This window comes from Halichoeres trimaculatus, unplaced genomic scaffold, assembly GCF_033239565.1.
Source record: "Halichoeres trimaculatus isolate MK-OKI-2021-1 unplaced genomic scaffold, fHalTri1.1 fHalTri1_scaffold_10, whole genome shotgun sequence".
Classification (NCBI taxonomy): Eukaryota; Metazoa; Chordata; class Actinopteri; order Labriformes; family Labridae; genus Halichoeres; species Halichoeres trimaculatus.
In genome coordinates, this window is record NW_027437187.1 from 13,631,168 (window position 1) to 13,652,631 (window position 21,464).

General features: G+C 39.5%; 1 protein-coding gene across 2 annotated transcripts in view; it reads right to left on the bottom strand.

Annotated features, from left to right (window-relative positions):
* The window catches only part of kiaa0513 (KIAA0513 ortholog), a 32,813-nt gene extending 12,166 nt beyond the window's left edge, over nt 1-20,647 (bottom strand). For both annotated transcript variants that reach the window (XM_074677774.1, XM_074677773.1), the window contains exons 1-5: nt 20,525-20,647; nt 8,320-8,843; nt 3,969-4,068; nt 3,466-3,539; nt 2,049-2,119 (exon numbers count right to left, since the gene is read on the bottom strand). In XM_074677774.1, coding sequence (XP_074533875.1) covers nt 2,049-2,119; nt 3,466-3,539; nt 3,969-4,068; nt 8,320-8,726 — 652 coding nt within the window. In that variant the 5' untranslated portion in view covers nt 8,727-8,843; nt 20,525-20,647. The remainder of the gene's footprint in view (nt 1-2,048; nt 2,120-3,465; nt 3,540-3,968; nt 4,069-8,319; nt 8,844-20,524) is intronic.
* Nucleotides 20,648-21,464: the final 817 nt, after the last annotated feature.

The following is a 21,464-nucleotide window of genomic DNA, read 5'->3' on the forward strand; positions in this document are numbered from 1 at the left end:
TGCATTTCTTTGGCAATGTAGCTGTCTCTGAGCGCCCACCATTTGGCACTTTTATTTCTATTTACTTTGCAGACCAAAAGCCTCAGCAAGAGCGGATTGTCAAAGAACAAGGCTCCGCTGCACCTCCCCTTCTTCTTCGTCGCCACTATTTTCAAACAAATGCGACATATCAGCTCGTTGGTGTTCATGAGCTCACACTTTGTTCATTCTGATAAAAAACAAAATATTCCCACACTGGGACTGTGGCAGGCGGCTTAAGAACCGTATCTTTCGTGCCATCACTCATATTAGCGTGTGTTTCCTCCTTACCCCTCAGGACGCTCGCTTCAGCTCTCTCCGTGTGTACGCTCGAGCAGCCCCGTCAAAAGATGCCAAAGATTGCATTTTTGACAGATGCTCACTCCGCTATAAATCCGCTATAGAACCTATGCACCCTGATGTTAGGAAAGATAGACGTAGTGAGCCATCTTCTCATTCAGCCTCTTTGGTTGAAAGAGAGGAGGAAAACAAACATGCACGTGTCAGTTTATCGAGGCTGGCAAACTTACCGAGGACGTTTTATTTATTGTTCGGTTAATCCATTTATTGATTATCGTGAGAGGCCTACCCTACCTTTAACTATGAGATTTGAAAATGGAAACCATTTGGGGTCTGTTGGATTCAGACACTTTCAGTGTTTAAAACTTCAAAACTCACAATATCAAGGCTCTAGCTTAATCCATAGCCAAATTTTTGAGAGCCCTGTTGATTTGGAGGTCCAGGGCTCTCGGAGCTCTCTAAACAGATGTATTTGGATTAGGGTTCAAAGTAGAATGGTAGATGTGTATCTCTAGAATGTTTTGCAAACTCAATTTAAAACATGGCCATTGGTGTGTAAAGGAAGTCCCTATGTTTGAAAATATCATTAATATTTGTATAATAGAAAGCTGTTTCATGTACAAAATAAAAAATGAAGAACTGATTAAGTTCTTGTAAAAAAGCCTCTCAGAACATGTTTCAGTTCAGTTTTCTTCGCATTTACTAAATGATATTAGACATGACTGCAGACTGAGGTGTTGAAACAAACTGTGTGTACTGTGTATTACACTAATCACTCAAAGTTTCCTGCTTGCAGCCCTGCAAAGTCATTGCACACAGCATGTGTTTAATATGCTCTGCTGTTTCTGCAAGAGAAACCACAAAGCCAGCCTGTGGAGGAAACATTCACTGAATCAGCACTGAGGACTAGTTTTCACTCAAACACGCAGAGCTGGGTTTGCTATACTGTGCAAACTTTTCCTTTCGCAATTAAGATCGTCCTAATTTGTGAAATTGAAGTAAACAGCGTGCTGTGTTTTGAAACATCAGTGACTCAGAGTTCTCAGACAGGCTCAGACAACAGGAGCTTTAAACCCCCGACTGACTTTGAAATAAGGTTTGATTACACAATATGAAAATCTCCACAGATATTTCCCCCATAATCTCCAAATCACACACACTACAAGTTATAAAAACTGTATATCAGGCAATTAAAGAGGGACATTATTTGGATTTAAGAGGAAACATCCACCTCTTGTATGATTTTATGTCGATAAAGCAGACTGCTGTGGAAGTACGACCTGCTGTTGTGATGAAAAGAGGAAAAGCTTTACAACTTAGGTAAGAAAATGGTGAGGCCTAATGTAGAATTATTCTCCATTGAGAATTAACTATTATTTTTGATCTCTTTCAGGAAAGTATGAGAGCCAACATTAGCTTCAGGGCCACATTGTTAAACTGCAGCAAATACTAGGAGCAGCTCTTTATTCTGGTTCTTTCACTGTTGGATGTTGGCTTGAGAGCTGAAAGGCTATCAGGCCCCAAAGTTGAGTGTAGGAGACACTCAGACGGTTTCACTGATTTCACATTACCAGAAAATCTGAGCTACATATAAATACCAACTGTTAATGCAAGGACAGATCTTCCCCCTCATGAATAAAGAGGTGTGAAACTTTGATTTGGAGCCTGACGCACGATGACATACATGGGAGATAAAGAGCAAGAGAGAAAGAGACGGAAATAAATCTTACCTAAGTAATAGTAAGTGAAGCACATGGTCATAAGGTTTTTGGCTGGGGTGTAGTCATCCATCTGGTAACATCTGGAACAAACAAACGATGATCAAGCCATAACCTCACAGATAAAAAAATAAATGCAATCTGATTTTTTGTCTTTAAGGGATAAGTAGTTAATGTTGTAATTTTTTCCTTCTTTCTTCTTTTCTTTATAACTGTTCCCATGAAAGGACCAAACCCATTATGAGTTCATGAAGCTGAAGATACAGGAGCTCTGAGAAAACATGCATCCAGAAATTCAGTTTATGCTGTTTTGCCTATTTTTGTGGAGTCTTTCCAGATTTAAGTAATAGTCAGATAATCACTTCGGCCAAGGAGGTTATGTTTCTGGGAGAGTTTGCCTATCTGTTTGTCTGTTTATCTGTCTGTCTGTGAACAACGTAACTCAAAAAGTCTCAAACAGATCTTGATAAAATTTTCAGGAAATGTTCAAAATAGTATAAGGAAGAAATGATTACATTTTGGAGCTGATCCAGATCATCATCTGGATCCAGGATTTTCCTAAAGGATTCTTTATCATTGTGAGATAGGGCCGTTTTCACCATATGTGTATATAACTCCACAATAAATGGTCGGATTGCTTTGCAAAACAATAAAAGACAAGGTCACCATAATTTCTGACAGATGTTAAAGTATGATTCGGATCCTGGCAATATTCTGGACACTAAGATCTGGAATATGAAATATGTACTGGGTCATCATAATTTTCAACACTGTCAGGAAACAAGTTATCGTATAAACCTGCAACTAACACCAAATTGTAGCAGACAGTCTGCTGAAAGAGAGTATAACATTAAAGTAGGACTAAAGTGTTGCGCCACAATTACAATAGGCCTGGCAGAGGTCTGCGCTCTCTGAGTGATTTTCTAGTTCTTACTCATATTCTGAGTTAAACAAACACAAAACGAATAGAAAAAGGTTTGACCTACTTCATACATGTGGACAGTGACAGTATCGCATGTTGTGGTTTGGCTTATCACATGTTATTGTTTTAAATATTGCCAAAAAATTATTATGATATCATTATAAAATTCTATTTCCTAAATTAAATTTCCAAATCTCAAGAAAACAAATTCAATATTTATGTGGATGCAAGCCACTCCCTGGCAACACAAAGCTGAAACAGTCCTGATTAACTGCTATGTTTCCTCCTTTTTGTGCAATGTTTGATAACAGCACTGAAAGTATGCACTTGTGTCCTGATTTAACTTCCTTGAGGAGGAACCGATGAGCTCAGAGCTGTGTGTAAAAAAAAAAAACTATCAGAAAGTATGAGAGGAATTTGAATTTTCATGGGAAACTGAGACAGAACTGAACTGCATTATCCTTCACAGTTACACAGGATTAGACAACTCTGGTGTGTTAGACTCACTCAAACAGCACGACTGCAAAGGACTGCACCAGTCTGTAGAAAGTGGCTTCACTCACACATTTGGAGTGGCAGCGCTGTCGACACAGAATGACACAGAGTTTGAGGCCTGTTTGGGGAATGCTCCAGATCACAACATAAGATTCACAACGACCAGGTGAGTTACAGAAATAAAAAACTTAAGATGTTGAAAATAAGTGAGAAGTCCATCGTTCATTTTGTAACATATTCTTAAAAATTCTACGACAAAGTGTACTTAGTTTCATTTATTTATCTATTACCTATACCATTTGTTCTTGACTGGTTCTCTAAATACCTTTTGTTTTATTCTTTCTTCAATCTTCTTTATTTGTCAAATTTCTTTTACAGGATCTACAAGCCTACATGGGATCTGCTGACATCCTTACAGTGTTCTAAGTCTCTTTCAAAAAGAGCGTTTTCAGTTATATAAATATGTTTCCTCAAAGGTCACACACAGCGCCATTTCCACATTTTCCCATATTCACCTGTGCGCTGACGTATTTAGCAAACCACTCCCGACCTTTGCCATTCTCTCCACTGCACAGCTCTCCAAAGCGAGCCTGCTCCTCCTGGTCAAAGTCCTCCCTGTGAGAGCACATCCAAAAAGAGACAAAACAGTTATAGCAGCACTTGTTTACACACGCTGTGAAGAGGCAGGCTCTTCACACCTGGTTGTGTTTGCTTGGAAATTTAAGAGTCTGATTTTATAAAACAGAAAATGTCTGGGAAACACTGAGAACACAACCTTACTGTGGTGTTCAGTCTGTGGAAAATTCCACTGAAACATGCGTTATTGAAAATTAATAACAAAAAAAAAATGAACACGGTCTGATATTAACAAAAACATTGAACTGTATCACAACACAGCAGTGATACAAGTCTTTGGATACTGTTAGATATCAGTGACAGGTGTGTTTCATAGAGCCACTCATCCTCTGATCTCCTCTGGACAAGGAGGTGAAGGTCTGAATTTCAGGTTGTGATTAATTTTTAATGAAGAAAAACTTTTTGAAGATAAGATGAGTGTTGAGGCTGTAAATTTCACTGTGAAAGCTAACCCTGACAGAGAGAGTTGAGTTTCCCTGATCCTCAAATGTCACAATTTTTCTAACAAATGCAGCTCAAATGCATCCAAGACGGTGTATTATGTCTCCACATCAATAACATGCTGGAATTCATAGTTTGTGATGCTTTTTAACTGCTTTAAGCACAATTCTTTGACTACAAAAAAGCAAAGCTAGGTGTCAGAAATCCAAGCAGAAATAGGTCCTGTTTCTGCAGGCCACCAGCTACGTCAAGTGGTGATGTTGGTGCCTGCTAATCAAAGCTCTGTCCAAAAAAATCTGCATCAGAGAAAACTGTGATATTTTAACACCACTGCTTCTTGCACAGTTAAAGCCAAGGGTCTAAAAATAGCTCATTTTAAGACAAAACCATTTCAGCTGTTGCTCCATAAAGTGATGAAATTAAAGTGGGGGTGATTTGCTTTTCCATATTTTAAACATGGATATAAAGTAACAATGCTAAATGTTTACACTACATGATTGTCAAACCACTGCATGTTCTCCTGAATCTGTCTTCAAACTGCTCAAAACAATTTCTTCTAAAAACAGCTCGAGATCCTCACAAGACTTTCTGAAACGATGAGGTCATTACTTAAGGATCAACTGACTGGTTCATGACATGTGGAGGATTGGGCCTCAAACACCAAGGTCTGCCCATAGCTCTTCCTCTAGAGGGCTGGCCAATCAGAGAAAAGGAGATTTGTAGAGTGGAGAGCCTTAAAGAGAAAGCACCTAAAACCAAGAGTTTCAGACAGGTGCTGAAAAAAGGGTTTTCCAAAACACCAGTTTTTTTTTTTGGCTGCAAATCATGTAAAGTTAGTACAAAGCCAAAAAAGCCAAAAAAGCAGACCACCCCCTCTTCAATTAAACAGGAAGGGATCTTCTACTTTGTTCCAGGAACAGAAAATGACCAATCAAAATAAGGTCAAGGAGACAAAGCTGGACCTTAAGCTCTGGTAGCAAATACTGACTGAGACAAGGTGGTTTATAACTTTACAAAATATGGCAAATAAGCGGACAGAGACACAGTCTGTTTTAGGGTCTGCAACCAAATGGCAGAAAACGTTCAATAAATTTCCACACCTTTCACACCTTTTTGATATCTAATCCTCCTGATGGACACCGTTGTCCCCACTGGGGATATTCAAGATTTTTAGTTATGATCTGATGAGACATGAGTGTCCAGCCTAAAGCTGGATCATCTGTACACACCACTCATTCAGAAAATAATGTGAGGATAGAGCAGATCACTGAATCAAAGTAAGCTGCATTAAAATGAATAAAATAAAAATATATAATATATAGAGAGAAATGGATCAAAGATAGGAGAGTTTCAATGTCACCATTGATATCTACGTGAGAAAGAAACATTTGTTTGCTAAGGAGCTACCATCAAGGTTAGTAACAACAGAGGGTTCATCTGACGGTCACTTTACTGAGACATCACTTCCTGCAGGCGGTGGCAGAGTGCTAGACGCTCATCTCTGATGAGATGAGACATCTGAAAGGCATCAGCATTTAGCTCTTACCCTGCACCCAAAGGACAGCGGCTGCAGGCAGAAACACAATGCTCAATGCACCAGTAACTCCAGGATATCGCTTATAGAAGGCTCTGAGAATGAGTCTGTATAACATACATGTCACATACATGAGCGTTAGCTGCAGTAACCTGTTAATAGGATCGAACTGGCCTACACCAGGTTTGACATCAGTGTGTGATATGAATAAGATCACTACCACTAACACTTCTATAGATTAGTGCTGCACAAGAGAGCTGTGTGTTCAGACCAAGAAATTAGTCATATAGACTTTTTGAACACACTGGTTTTATTTCTCTAGTTCACTGGCAGCATCACAGAAAAAAAATCTGGTATAACTTTTTGTTTCTTGTCATACAGCACCTCAGCACCCTGACACTCAGTTCAAGGTTCAACTGACAGCCAGCTGCAGTAGTCTGGTAAGTTCACTCCTCTCTCCACGCCTGCAGATTGTTTCGGTGTTTTGAAAAAACCCAACTGTCATTGTCTCACGCTGAGCCACATGAAACATTTCAATCACTGTCCGTACCTCCCTCTGGAGTGCAGAAACTGTTTTCACATTACTCCTCAGTACCTGTAAACACTTTGTTGTGTTGAAGAAAAAAACATGGCGCTCCAGTTTGAAGCTAATAAATACTCAATGATTCAAATGGAGCAAATAAATGCCAAGAATGAAGATAATTATCCATCAATAGATTGAATGAATCTCCACAAGCTGCTTATTTTACCAACAGCAATGAAAACATGGTGTGCTCTTTGTCCTGTAGTTACAGGAATACACCCGATAATGACAGGACAAGTTTGATCAGTATAATCTGGGTTAATTATGAAAAGTATGTATTTCATGTGTGACCTTCATTCCATGTTATTCTGCCATGACAGTAACTTTGGAGCAAAACTGATACCATTTGACTCCTGTGCTCAGCTCTGTTACAGAAATTGTGCTTAATTTACACTTTTTTTCTGAGTGTTTTCTCACCTTTAGACGAGTCAGTTTCACTGAATTTAAATAAGGGTGCAAACAGCTCAGACATTTAGAACATCCCTCTTGCAGGCACTACCATATCCATGTAAACAGGGCTAATAAAGGTCCCATATTGTGCAAAAATCACTTTATTTAGTCTTTTAGTGAAATTTGTGGGTCTTTGGCTTTCCTCCCAGCCCACAAAATGTGATATTTAATGACAAAACCTGTACTTAGTAGTGCTTGTGAATGTAAAATCCTGACCTAAAAAGAGCTGTTTGGATTTTAGGGATTTGCGGACGTCAGTGATTCCCTTTTCTGACCAATCAGGAGCAAGTCTGACCTGATTGGTCCACCGGAGCAGATACCCCCGAACTCCCTCCCCGCCCACTCCTCTCACTCTCCAGCAGCCATCACTGCTTTGTTTTTGGCTGTAAACAGCCACATAGTTCCAAGCTTCCCATCTCAGAAGAAGACAAGACTAAGTGGCTAGAGTTCATTTATCAAGGAAATGTGCCAGCTACACTCAGTAAAACCATGCAAAAACCATGTATGACTGCTTTTCCAACTTTGGACAGTACAACAGAGGGCTAGAGAATAGACTGGTCCTGAATCCAGGCGCATTACCAACCATCCACAAAAAAACCTCAGACCCTGGAAATGTGAGTATTTCAAATGCTGTGTGCTGTGGAGCAGATGTAAGAGCTTTTCCTCAGTGTCCCCCCGGTCTCTGTGTTAGCTTCAGGATGCTAACTTTAGCTGCGGTTAGCCTGTTGTTTTACCCTGTAATGTTACGGTAAACGAGCTTCGCTGTTTTCTAAACATTGTGCACTTGGAGCTTGTGGCGCCACTCTCAGTAACGCAGAAGAGTGGGGCGGTATCAGCGGTGGCTCATTTACATATGAAGGCCACGCCCACTAAATCAGAGTTCTGAACAGAGGGGCTATGAGAGCCTGGAAACAATGCTGCTGTGCTTGATTTATTGGCTTTTTGGACCAAAACACGTTACTACCATTTCATGAAGACATCAATGATCCATATTAAACTGCAGAAAAGAAGCATAATATGGGAACTTTAGAGTTCCCTTTATGCGTTCTGTTAAAGGGAAAAGTGTATTTAAAGCAGACCCAGATCTTGGTTAAATAAGTTGTCCTTGGAGCCACAAAACAAAAACTGTTCACTTGTCATAGGTATTCTTTCACAACTGATGAAGTTACTCACCTCTTTGGTTTGGTCTCATATTTGATCAAAGAAGAAGAAGTTCACTTACTTTCCATGAAAGACTTTCTCCACGTAAGCCTTCATGAACTTCCTCCTTTCCACTGTGTCAACGTCAGCTTCCTCTCCGCTGTGTGCCGATGAAGATGAAGACCTCCTCAGCTCCCACGTATCAGAGGGGGGGTCCATGTCATTCTCACTGTCTGCTGACTCCGTAGCATCACTCTCGTTGTCTCCCTCCTCTTGGTGGTGGTGGTGATGGTGATGGTGGTGGTGGCCAGGCTTGGTGGGTGCCATGGGCTCGGGCAATAAGGGCTGCTGGTGAACTCCTGTGTTGGATCGGGGCTCTGGAGAGAATATGTCTGTGTGGCCTTGTTGTTGACCATCATCCACACTCAGCGTGGAGGCCTGAGAGGGCAGGTCAAAGTCGATGAGGTTGTCCACAGCTACACCCTCCATGTTGGAAACAATATGTGGGATCGTCTGCGGTTTCAGCTCAGGTCAGACTGTTTGACTTTGAAGACCCTCCCACCCCTGAGGGTGCTGACATCAAGTGGACTCACAAACCCAGCACATCTGTAAACAAAGCAAAGAGGAAATCAGCATCCAGGTCCTTCTTTACATACATTTTAATATGTGCTGAGCAACTTTGACAAAGACTGTAGTGAGAGGTTAACAATCCACTCACTGTGTCTCAGTTGTATTTTTCTGTCATTCTGCCATCTAAACAAAGCTTTATTCAAAACAGACAACAAGTCGATGGTGGAGGACTATGGACTTCTCAACCTCATTGACAGCCATCTAAAGGCACACAGTCGCATATAATGAAATGAACCCTTAAGTATTGTAACACACAGTCGCATCACAGTTGAATGTCCATGATATACTCTTGAAGATGAAAACCTCAGCAGACCTTTATTAGAAGTAATCCCGAATAGACGCACTGACAAAAAGATAAACTAATTATCACCAATAACAGTAAGTCAAGCTTTTTTCTAGTTATACTTCTTTAATTATTCAGATGGTTGGGGTATCACTCTTTCACCAGGGTCTATGGGACTCAAAAATGAAACCAATGCAAATACTGGAATATTCAGTTCCTTACCCTCTTAAGACCCAGGTGTGCGTTTTTTATTTCACCTTGCTATTTGGGATAAGTAAGGCTTAATAAACGGTATAATAACTAAACTTGGTCTTTGTATGGGAATCATTGATCATTTGTGTTATGAGCTCTCTATTGTTTCTTAGTTGTGTCTTGGTACTTAAATACATTGGAGGTTTTTTTCACTAAAATGGGTGCAATGTCGCGATTTCACCAAAAGGTGATGTGGGCAGTGCCTCTAAATGTGGCTAATTGGTCAAAGTTTTATAACATTAAGTATCATGGGCCTTAAAGGAAGAAATGTAATGTCCACATATGTGGAAGCTGGGTCTTAAAAGGTAAACTAGTTGCTTTAGGCCAGCTCTTGGTCCTATCAACTGCATAAGACATAAAAATAGATTCAGTGACATCACCCATCAGTCCTTGAAGCAGAGTTTTGAAGCCCATCAATGGCAGTCACCATGCTAGAAATGCTGGCTAAAAATAATTTTTAGTTGACCTCGCATGATGAGGTAATGACAGCCAATGAGTTAGACAATCAACAAAGAAAGAGGTACAACTGAATATTTGACATTAAGTAGAAACTTAGCCACAATATCAAGTTTCCTTCAAAGGGTTTCTCTCTCTCTACAGTTATCTGTCCTCAAGGAAAGAACTAAGAGAAAAGAGAAGTTTGCTTTTATTTTCAAGAAAATGTCAACAATGTAAAAACCTTATTGGGAAGGTCACAACAATTAAATAGCTGCAGCAAAAGTGAAAATATGGAACAGAAAATAGAAAGTTGTACTGAAAATGAAGCTGTCATACAATAACTAACAATCCAGCATCATCAAGAAGGCCTGTTAGTGCCCGAATTGTAACAACCACCTGAAATGTTATAGTTAAAAATAATGTAACAGACCCCAAAATGTAATAACTGACCTAGAATGTAACAAGATACTAACGGGTTACATTTGGATCCAATTACATTTTAGATACATTTTTGGTAGTTGTTACAAATCAGTCTCTGACAAAGCTAAACAACCTAAAAATGCCCCTCAAATTCACTGACTTTTTACTTGCCTCATGATTTTTATTAGCACACAAAACACAGCTGGGTCAGCAATGAGGGTGGGATCTGACACAAGACACAAACAGTCATAATGTATTTCTTGAATAGTTAGGGTTTGAATAAAATAACAGGGCTTATATCTCAAATAAAGACTTCAGGCTTAGCCAACACACAGATTGTCTGAATCACCTGCCAGATACTTATAACATTATGTGACACATTTAAATATAAAGCAAATTACTAACACTTTGAATCTGAACAAGTTATTTTCAGCACTGTTGTGGATTACTTTCTGAAGTGAAATTGTCACAGTTTCAGGTATAACATATGTTATGAACACATGCCATATGATAGGAACAGGCAACTACACATTTCAAAGCCTTGGCCACACAACCTGCTATACTGATCAGACAGGGTAATTCAGAAACAATTAAGGGTTTGCCTCTTTACAGGCCTGGTTCAAATAAAGGCCTGGTAGCTTTTGTTTTTGAAAAACAGCCATGGTCACTGTTTGGTAACTGAACAGCATTTACAAGCTAGTTGACCTGACACAGTAACCTCTTTAGTTCACATAAAACATATTAAGAAAGGTGTGAAAAGGATGAAATGTTATTTCCTGTAGTTGATTGTTAGTGAGGACAGCAGGTGTAAAGAATTTGAGCTCAGTTAAGGAGGTTTCTGGAGCATGATAAGAAACACTATGACAGTAGCTGTGATCTAATCAGCTCCATTTCTTCCTTACAGAAAGGAACTCCTGCATATCATTTTCCAGTTAATAAAAGAAAAGGCAAAATAGGGAAAACAGGAAGAAGAAAACGAAACACTTTCCAGCGTTTCATGATGAAATAAAGAAACTCTGCAGCTTAACAGACTGGACGTCACAGGTCCATACTGTGATATAAGCTCTGAATCAAAGGTTATATTCATCACGTAGCATTTGTTTCAGACAGGAAATATTGACTGAAACCACAAAGACAAGAAACCTTTACATCAAAACTTCAGGCTGAATCACAACCTGCCTGTTGCACTGAAAGTGTAATGTAATACGAATAATAAAAAAAACAGCAGCACAGGTCTTAATAAATGAGCCAGCCTAAGCCCAGTTTGATCCAGAACTCTCTTCCCTGACCTTGTACGCTCTGAGGAGGAAAACAGCAACAGCTGCCCATCCTGCACTCTGTCCGCTGGCTAATCTGCTGCAGCTCCTCTATCACAGAGCACCATTTGGCCTTCTGACTACACACACACACACACACACACACACACACACACACACACACACACACTGCTATAACCATGTTAGACTTAAACACACACACACACACACGCGCAAAAAACCTCTGAGGCCTCAAGGCAGCAGTATGTTTTGGTTATAGCTCTGAAGACATGGTGGATGAATCAATGTTTAGTGATTAAGGCTGCAGGTGATGTACACACGCAAACACGCAAACACACACACACACAGGATGAGAGAGAGGGAGAAACACACATGCACATAAGTACATTAAATGTACACACAGCTAAAGAAGAAGAAGAAGAATACAATATTGCCTGTTTAACTCTTCATCCTTGACAATAGATCGCAGAAATCTTACTCAACCAAGTTTTCAACTGTTGGTTAGTTTCAGGAAAGAATAGGTCAGCTGGAATCCAGTCAGATAAAAACTGAGCCTGCTTTTTCAGAAACCAACAGTTGACCAAAAGTCGGCATGTGCGGTGAGTTAAGCTGAACAGACTTCTAAACGCCAGCCATGGCAGTAACTAGTGTCTTTTAACCAAAGAGACTGAATTTCAAGGCGTTTTGAAAACTCTAGTCTTCTCTAGAAAGGAAGTAACGTACAGAACTTTGACCTCAGCAGTCAGGCTTATGGTGTGAACAGAAAAACTATATTCTGTATCTGCTGTTTGTTCTCTAAACAACACTGAGTTACACAGAGCTTGTTAAATCAGCGGCATTTGAATGGTGCCAAATGGGCTATTAAGGTATTTTACACGCATTAAATCACAGCCTCCTACTGAAAAAATAAAGGGAATGTGTATGGAAACAGGTATATTTTTTGCTCACTCTTCCTGTCAATGGCAGTGGCCTTCAAAGACAAAAAGCTCCTGAGATGGATCAGCAGGGTCCATCATGCCTCCATTGCATCCAAATGAGCACATCAGCCACCTGCTCCGGATTCTGTGCTATCCCATTTCTTACTGTTTACAACATGTGAAAAGGTCATTTCTAAAAGAAACAAGTGAATTGTCTACAGGTGCAATCGAAGTTCATTAGATCAGCTGGCAAAAATTTCTAGACTGATTGCTGGCGCCCTACAATCAGGAAGTATATAACCAAGTTTATACCAACACATAGAGATTAAAAAACAGAACATTTAAGAGTTCATTTTTGATGAAGGATGCTTGAAGACAACAGGGCACTCTGTAAACAATAACAAACTATTTTCATAAATAATTTGACACAATGTGGAGGTTGGGTGTGTGGCTGTAGAATTTGCAATGTTAGAACAAAATGACTGAATAAGGGATATTTGAGATTTGCACTGGAAAACCAATGTGTCCAAAAAAGTTCTCAACTGTACATTTCAAATTGTAGGTTTGTCTGCTGTGTCAAATTGCTCTGAAAGTCTGCATAATAGGGTTTAATCTAAGATAGGGATGAGTACCAAATTTGGTACTTTTATCAGACCGAATTCTGACAAAGTACCAAAGTACCGGGTACCGAGTCACGTAAAATCAAAAGGTACCATGTTTAGGTACCTAAATGCATCCTTGTGGCTGTGAGGGAGTGGAAGAGTATGCAATTTTCCATGATGGACACAAACACAGCATTGCAAGTTTATATATTAAAGAATAAATATGTTAATCTTTTAAAAAAAAATTATTATTAAACAAATTGATATTTTTTACCACATAAACACAAAAAGTACCAAAAATTGGTACCACTGAGTACCGTGACCGATTGCCAGGTACCATATCGTTTCAAATGCGAAAGGTGCCCATCTCTAATCTAAGATGTCAAAAACACAACACGACATCACTTCTTCAGCTGAAATCATTTAAAAAATGATATTAATAATATTTTTGACATCAGATCTCTCCAAGAAACACATTGCCGTAACAGTGTTTCACCTAACATTGGTTGGGCACTGTTTTTCTTAAACTGATGCTTACCCTGTCACCTTTTGAAAATGTTTTGGAGGCTGTTTGGCTGCGCATCTTTGGAAACCTTAACCCAACTCAGGGTCACACTGACCACAGTGACTGAAGAGCAAACAACACATGGACCAGTACTTCTAAACAAAAACACAAATTCAAAGTCCTACACACTGACATCTGTTACTTGTACATGTGATAACTGCTTTGTATGACTCAGTTACTCTGCCTGAGATATCGTGTGCGAGTATTTTAAGTCAGTCTTGAAAAAGAAATCTTGATTTGTCTGAGCCAACCAGGATTTTTCCTGTCAAAGAACCAGTCTGAGATTTCACCAAGTGAACAGAGCATATGGCTCACAGTTCATCGGTCTATCTGGTGATTCTCCACGTGTGAAATGTCCACTGGAGGTCTTTCCCTCACTGATTTATCTGGAGGCTTAAGCTGATCAAAGTGAGCAGCAGGGCCTCAGTCAGACATGGTTCTCTGTTGGCGATGGATGGCAGCCGTACAGTCACCTGCTGACCAGTGACGCCATTTGGTGTGAGTAATGTGTCCTGTCCTCCTGTTCTGCAATGGCCACAGAAAATGAACACACAAAAACACTGGTGGGCTCTGTAAATCCACTAGAACTGCAGGGTCTGCAGTATTTCTGCCTCCAAGAGCTGTACAGGGGAGCCCCCACTAACCCTCCACGCATCAACGCCATCTCTAGAGGTGATGTGATCAGGGGGAGGGGCCCACGTCATGATACTGCAAGGCTTGAGTGATCCCATGAGGAGGGTTTCTGTTTTTTTTCAGATATGTAGCTTACAGCATCACAAGACCCAACCAGGTCTCTGTTCTCATCTTCAGTGTTTGCTGCATGATTCTCACATGGAAGCTAGTGCTGTTATGCAACGTGCCCCAGAGCCTCTCCCACCCCCAGGAAGTATTATTCAGCGCACTCGACTGCAAAAACATCAGTTGAGCAAGATATGCGAGGCGCGGTTACCCTTAAGACTCACAGTGATGCAGTTCATCTTTGTCTGACACCCCAGCTCTGTGAGCAGTATGCTGCAAATGCAAGTGATTAATCAGCTTTTCTTTAAAGTCAAATACGGTTTTATAGAAAATCAATTCAGCGGTGGACAAGGTCCTTTCAAAGTCCCCTTCTTGAACCACTGGTCCATGAAAAAAAGAGCTCTCTGTACCATCCCTGAACAAAGCTGTGCCTGACTGATGTAGGAACCAATACCACACTGGGGACTTTCCTGACCCACAATCCTTTAGCTTCCCTCTGTAATCTGAGAGGGAAAGTCGTATTTTTATTGTGTCTACTGGGATGTCTTAGTCCCCAAAACAAAAGCAGAGGGCATTCTTTGTCCTGCCTTCTCTTGATTCTTGACAAATAAGCTGGTTTCCTATTAACCTTGCTTGGCGTCTTTAACAAACCCCTTTGGAGTTTTTCCATTCATGCCCAATGTAACAAACTGTTTGATTGTATTAGAAATAAGTCTGATAATTTTATTATCTTTGGAAAAGAGCCAGACTCACATGAGTCAACCGTTAATGTGATTTCAGCATCTTTCAGATATGTTCCAGCATAGTTGGTCTTTACTGTGTACTGATGTGACAACATTTACTTTTGCTCTTGCAGGGGCATATTGATACAAAGCTGGGGCACAAACTGCAAAAAAATACTCAATTTATATACCACTGTTTAAACTGACTGCATGTATCATTCAATGATCTTTCTGTCTGAGCTCAGGAGCAGAACTGATTTAAAAAGCTTCATGTAGATCAGCCACATCTTGGCTCTTTTGTTAAAAAATTCTAGGACTAGAAAAATTACTATTCCCCCTTGTCTCAACTTCAACATATGACTTTATTTCTATTCTTCTTTGATTTAATTAGGAGTGGGAATTGAAAACCGGTTCCTGTTGAGAATCGATAAGAAATGTTTCAATCTGTCGATATCTTTTGCCTTTGTGCTTAACGATTCCCTTATCAATTCTTAACATTGTGCCAGAGCCACCGGGCCTTACGCCAACTAGTCTGCTGCAGCTATCTTAGCTTAGCAGTTGGATAACGTTTCCCAAGAAAACTCTGATTCAGGATTTTCAGCTTGAAGTTTTACTGAAGAACTGACTTCATAAAGAAATGTACATTACTCTCTCTCAGGAGATTCATATTAAGTACATTTGACATGGTATAAATCCCCTTATTTACCAAAATAACAAAATAGCGCAAGCCTGATGCTAACGTAGATGGGAAACTGCATTAATATGCTAGCAGTTAGCATACATCAGTATAACTTCAGCTTCAGAATAGAATTTCAACTTTCATCACAGAAACATATCACATCAACTCTTTGTAAAAAATACTGAGAATTTCAAATGTCAAAAGCTAACAGGCAGGTGAAAGGCTCATGGCGGACTTCATAACTACAGAAAGCTTCCAAACAACTTAAACCATTGCTATAACCACTTTGAGACACTAGATGGCCTACTTGAATTATTAATATATTAAGAAACAGTACATCGTCACATTGTCTGCAATTTTTACCTGTTTCTGTATAATTATACCCTGAAATATCCAGACTCAGGGACCAATTACATTTTATTCACTTACAGTATAAACTCAATTAAATGTTGTTGACACAGAAAAGCTGTAAAGCTACTTTTTGTACCAAGAAAATTCACAACAGGAATTAATAAGAGGATTGCTAAAGAATCAGATCGATAAGTAGAATCGGTATTGACAAAATCTTATCAATTCCCTTCCCTAGATTTTATGTTGTTATTCCACGTTGTCTGACCATACTTACTAAGGTTAAGCTTGAACTACTCGGTATTCTTGTAGACCAGAGTTTGTAGGAATGGAATCAAAAATCACAATAATTTTTTTGTTTGGAATGACTGAACAACTACCAAAATATATTTTTATTGTTGTTGTTTGTTGGCTTATAATGACTCTTTTAAGCACCATGTTGGCCACAAAGGACCTTGCACTGCTAGAAAACATGCATCATCACCTCACAAACAGGAGAGTGAACACGGGCAGTTCAATATTTATGATCTGACTACTATAGATGTTGGAAAACATCCCCAGTCCTACACCCTGTGCCTTTCAGGGTTCGTATTTTAAAATAATTTACTCCATTTCACAGAAAAATTGTAAATTGTGTTTTTTCATAACCCAAATAAAAGAATTCCAGACAAAAAAAGGTATATCCTCCAATATCAAAATCGTCATTATCTACAGGCTGTAACTACTTTTTTTTATCAACAGGTTTTTACCTGTTACTGGTTGATGGAGCTGAATGAATCATAAAGGTAAAGATGCCTTAACATAGTCATTAAAAGAATAAGGAATGTGTCCATTGTCATAAGACAAGCAATGTTAAAGACTTTGTGTCACAGCAAAGCCATGGGTTGCACTTTAAAATTACAGATGACTTATTTAAATGACGTTTTGAAAGCTTCTGTGATGATTTAACAACATAATCCATGTGTGTTACCGTAAAATTCCTAATTATACAAAAAATGACAGATGAAGCAATGAATAACAGGGCTACACATAACTGCAGTAAGCACAACAGGTCAGCTTTAGAGAAGAAGAAAAGAGTACCAGCGCTGCTGTGTTTTTATATTCGCCACATGCAGGTGCTTTTGGGGGTATTTTTGGCTTGCTGCGCTCATTTTTTCCTGTGAGGAGTTGTATGAGTACAAAATGACTCATTTAAAAAATGAAAACTATCCTTTAAAACCTCTTTATCATTTAAAGTGAGGCTGCCCTTTCCCTCCTCTCTGGTTCTCTCTCTTTTCTCTGTGCATTGATGAAGCATCACTTCCTTTTTTTTTTTCAACCATTCAGCCTGCACACTGAAGAAGAATAGGTGTGCAACCCACCACTGACCGTAACCGTTAAGATGACCCAGCTGTTTTTAAGATATTATGCCATAAAGAATAAAGGCATTTTAAATTTTACAGCAGTGCTACAGTGAGCCTTTGGAGTGTTTTCTGAAGGAAAGATGCAGTGTTAATTTTTGACTGAGTCCACTTTAAGCTTAAGTTCTTTTTTCTGTGGTGTTTACAAAAGACACTTTGTTTAAAACTATATTTCTCGTCTGTCTTTGAGCGTGTTAATCCTGAAGCTTTGTTTACAGAGTTTGATCTTATGACTCCACATGATTCTCGTTCTGCTCTGTCACCGGGGCTCTGCTTCTCCTTTATCCTACTCAGACTTTACATCTGACTCTGATGCACTAAATTATTACATAAACTTGATGGACATTGTACATTGTTACTGTAATTCACATGGAAAAATTCTCACAAAACTTGTGAAATCACTTGCACAATTCTGCACAAACAGTACAGATCTTTTATCACACTTCAAAACAGAATGAGTAGAGTTTAAGTTATATTTCTATTTTATATCTTATTTAATCAAGGTTTTTTTGTTTTACTGTGAGTACCATTTCTTAATACTATGCTTTGTTTCTATACCCTAACTCAATTTTGAATTATTGGGTTTTTCTGTCTTTATACAAACCAAAACAGCAAAATAAGCTCCTTATGAGTCTAAGCATACTTGGAAATAAAGCTGAATCTAATTCTAGGATTATCAGTATTGTAATCCTGAGGAGTGAATACTAAAACCATGAAAATGGGGCCAAGATCACAAAAAACAATAAATGCCCTTTAGGGGTCAAACTAAGTCACATCCTGTCAGTGTTTAAACTGGCACTGATCTGGACCAGGCTCTATCGCTCTACAGAGAGGCAGTCAAGTGTTGTAGGTGGAGGAATGTCAAGTTGACCCTTTAAGAGGAGCTTCTCAGTGTGGAGCCAGATAAAGGCAGACTAAAACAGATGGAGGCATTTGGGCATTGCCTGTTTGAGGTTGGCAATAACCTTTATCAGCTTCTGTCACCAACAAGTAGGAACTGCTCTCTGGCACAGCCTTGTATGACTGACAGCAGTAATAAAGCCAGAAGTTTACAGTACAACTCAGGAGCAGGAAATCACACCATAGAGCCAAGTCCTTATTTTTTCACTGTCACTTATTACCGGTGAATTTTGTTTTATGTGGAGCACAACAATGTCATAGCTGTAGATACAAAGCTCAGTTTTTCATACGCAGCAGTGTCACAGTGTGTCAGAGCGCCTCCCATTGCATGCTGCAGCAGATTTGCGACAAGCAGAAGTGGCTGATGGTGGATGAGTTAGGTGATGAATCTCGGTAAAGGCTCACCACAGGCAACACTCAAAACAAAACACAACACTTCACTCTGTTTTTGAAGGACACTTTGTATTGTCAGAGAGGGAAAACACCGCGCTACACTCAGACTCTACATGGTCCATCTTAACTATCGACAAAATATGACATTTGTAGACAAATTGACAAAAAACTAAAATATATTTTCCATTTAACAGTACATAGGTGTTCAAACTATTTTTTATGCAGTGCAAACAATGTTAATGTGGTTTATAAATGACTTTATCTTTACAACATAGCGCTCTAATGTTATGGTTTTTAACCCTTTCAGCTCTGTCTGCTGCACATAAAGCAGACTGTGAAGTGAAGGAGAACCACCAGTCTTAAAAGGTGTACATACAATAAGGTGAAACTCCTGATTGTCTTTGTTTACTAGCTGTTTCAAATAATCCTAATATTTTGATGTCAGTAATTGTACATTGTATACATATTGTGCATTTGCATCGTGCTGTTTTGACGTCCCTTTGTAACTTGCACCTCCTACTTAAGACATTTAAAACAGTCTTCCAAGACGACAAGTGAAGAAAACAAGCCCACACTAATAGCCATAAAAACACAGAGTCCATTAAACCAACATGCGAGCCAGGGTGTAATGAGCCATGTTGGCTGCTACACAGCTTGTGAGGAAGTTGTCCCTTTTGTGCACTCTCAGATAACCACACACAGTCTTTATCTTTCCTCCAGAAGTATTCAGGAGTAGCCTCAATGGAGAGGCTAGGGTATTTGTAACTGTATATATTAATCATAACTGTGTGAAATAAACCCAGGAGCTTGCTGTTGATGATGTTTATTTGTTGGCACTACCCCCTCCCTCCTGTTTAGGGCTCTGAATCATCCTCTTTCTCTCTGTATGCCAGCAACTTTGCAAACAACATCGAACCAAACCCCGTTTAGAAAAAGAAGATTAAGCAATGCATCTCTAAAAACATGCACTTCTCTATCACAAAAAATGAATTCACTCAGAACAGCAACCTACTCATGATGCAGGGTCAGGTTAACTGGGTAAAGCATCTTAAATTTTAAAGTGAACGTTGAAAAACTGAGTATATAATAGTCGTGGTGGATGAAACATAAGCCGAATGCAGACTGGTCTCGATAAATAAAGGTTATACTATACCTCGTCACTATTCTTGTACACATATTTTAAAATACGTCACTCAGATCCAAATTGCAACATTTTTGAACAAGGTTTGGTGTACGCTGCCTTCATAGAGAATGACTAGAATTAGTTACGGATGAATTAAAAATCATAAAAGTAAGACAGGTGAAAGAAGGCAGGTGCTTTGACCCCTTAGTCCACACCAAAGCGTGACACTAACGCTGACCAGTGAGTTGAAGCTGGGCGCACTTGACAGCTGAGATAGGAAGCAGCACTGAATAAACACAGCAAAAGCTGACGTTTCCTGGAAAGCTAATCCCTTACATTTACAAGCAAACAGTGAGACCCCACGTCAGTCACGGAGGTGAAACTACAGGTAAAGCCAAATACCACACCACAACACCTCAAATTCACCTTTTAGAGCGAAAACATCTTAGGAGAGATAACCCTAAGCAATGACCCCAGTTCATTCAAGTGACCAGATAAGGAATGAAAAAACACACCGTTTACATTTACGGAAATCAAAACGTCAAAAACCAGTTAATTTATATTTAACAAGACGACGATAATAGTAACAGCTGTACGTACATGAAAGACTCCACGCTGCCAGAAGAAGGGGGCTGCTCCTCACTGCTGTATGTGCGTCGTTCCTGCTCAGCTATGGTGTTGGAGAATGAAGAGCGCATGCGCAAATAGATGAGAACACGACGAAGGGGAACCCAATGACGTTGGACGACAATACAGCCAATCAGAGCGACTGTTGAGCCACAGTGGTGCATCAAGCTGGAAGTAATCGTGCAAGTCATCATAGGGAAGTAAACTACAAAACAAAAGCACGACCAGTCATCGCAGATCGTATGGAAAAAAAGGTTCAGGGTACAAAATGTTTCCTTTTAGAGCTTTTTATCTATTAAATTTCCTCTAACTGAATTCAGCGGGTTTGAATATTTAAAATAATTCTGATTTATTTTTGAATTCCTTCATTAAATGATTAAAAGTTCAAATTTTTCATGTCATAGATGTAGAAAATAAACTAGCACATCGTTGAAGCATTTTGAAAAATGAAATACCAAGGTGATATTCTTTATATATTCATGGTGTCTGCTGTCTTTGTTGGAGGATAGTTGTTTTATTTTGAAAGAGCTGTAGTCGGAAGTGTTTTCCTCATTCTAGCAACTCCTAATGTTAACAGTATAAGTACAGTTTTTTAATGGCACATGACGTTTAACTTTACCTGTGTATGGAGAATTCAAACAGGTCACTTTCAGTTCAATTTCTAAACACAATATACAATACAATATTACTGCACCATATACAATGCAAGTCAAAAACATGTTAAGTTTTGCATCTGGTGTGGTGAATCTGCTGCGCTCTGGGAGCGCTCCTCTCCTTCCCCCTCCCCTCCCTGTTCCTCTCTCCCGCGGCTGCAGCCGGCACAGCTGCAGCGGATCTTCAATCAGGCGCCGGCTTCTTAAGACGCTCGTCAGGTGTGGACCGGCGCCAGTGGATTCCGTCTTGCTTCGTGGTA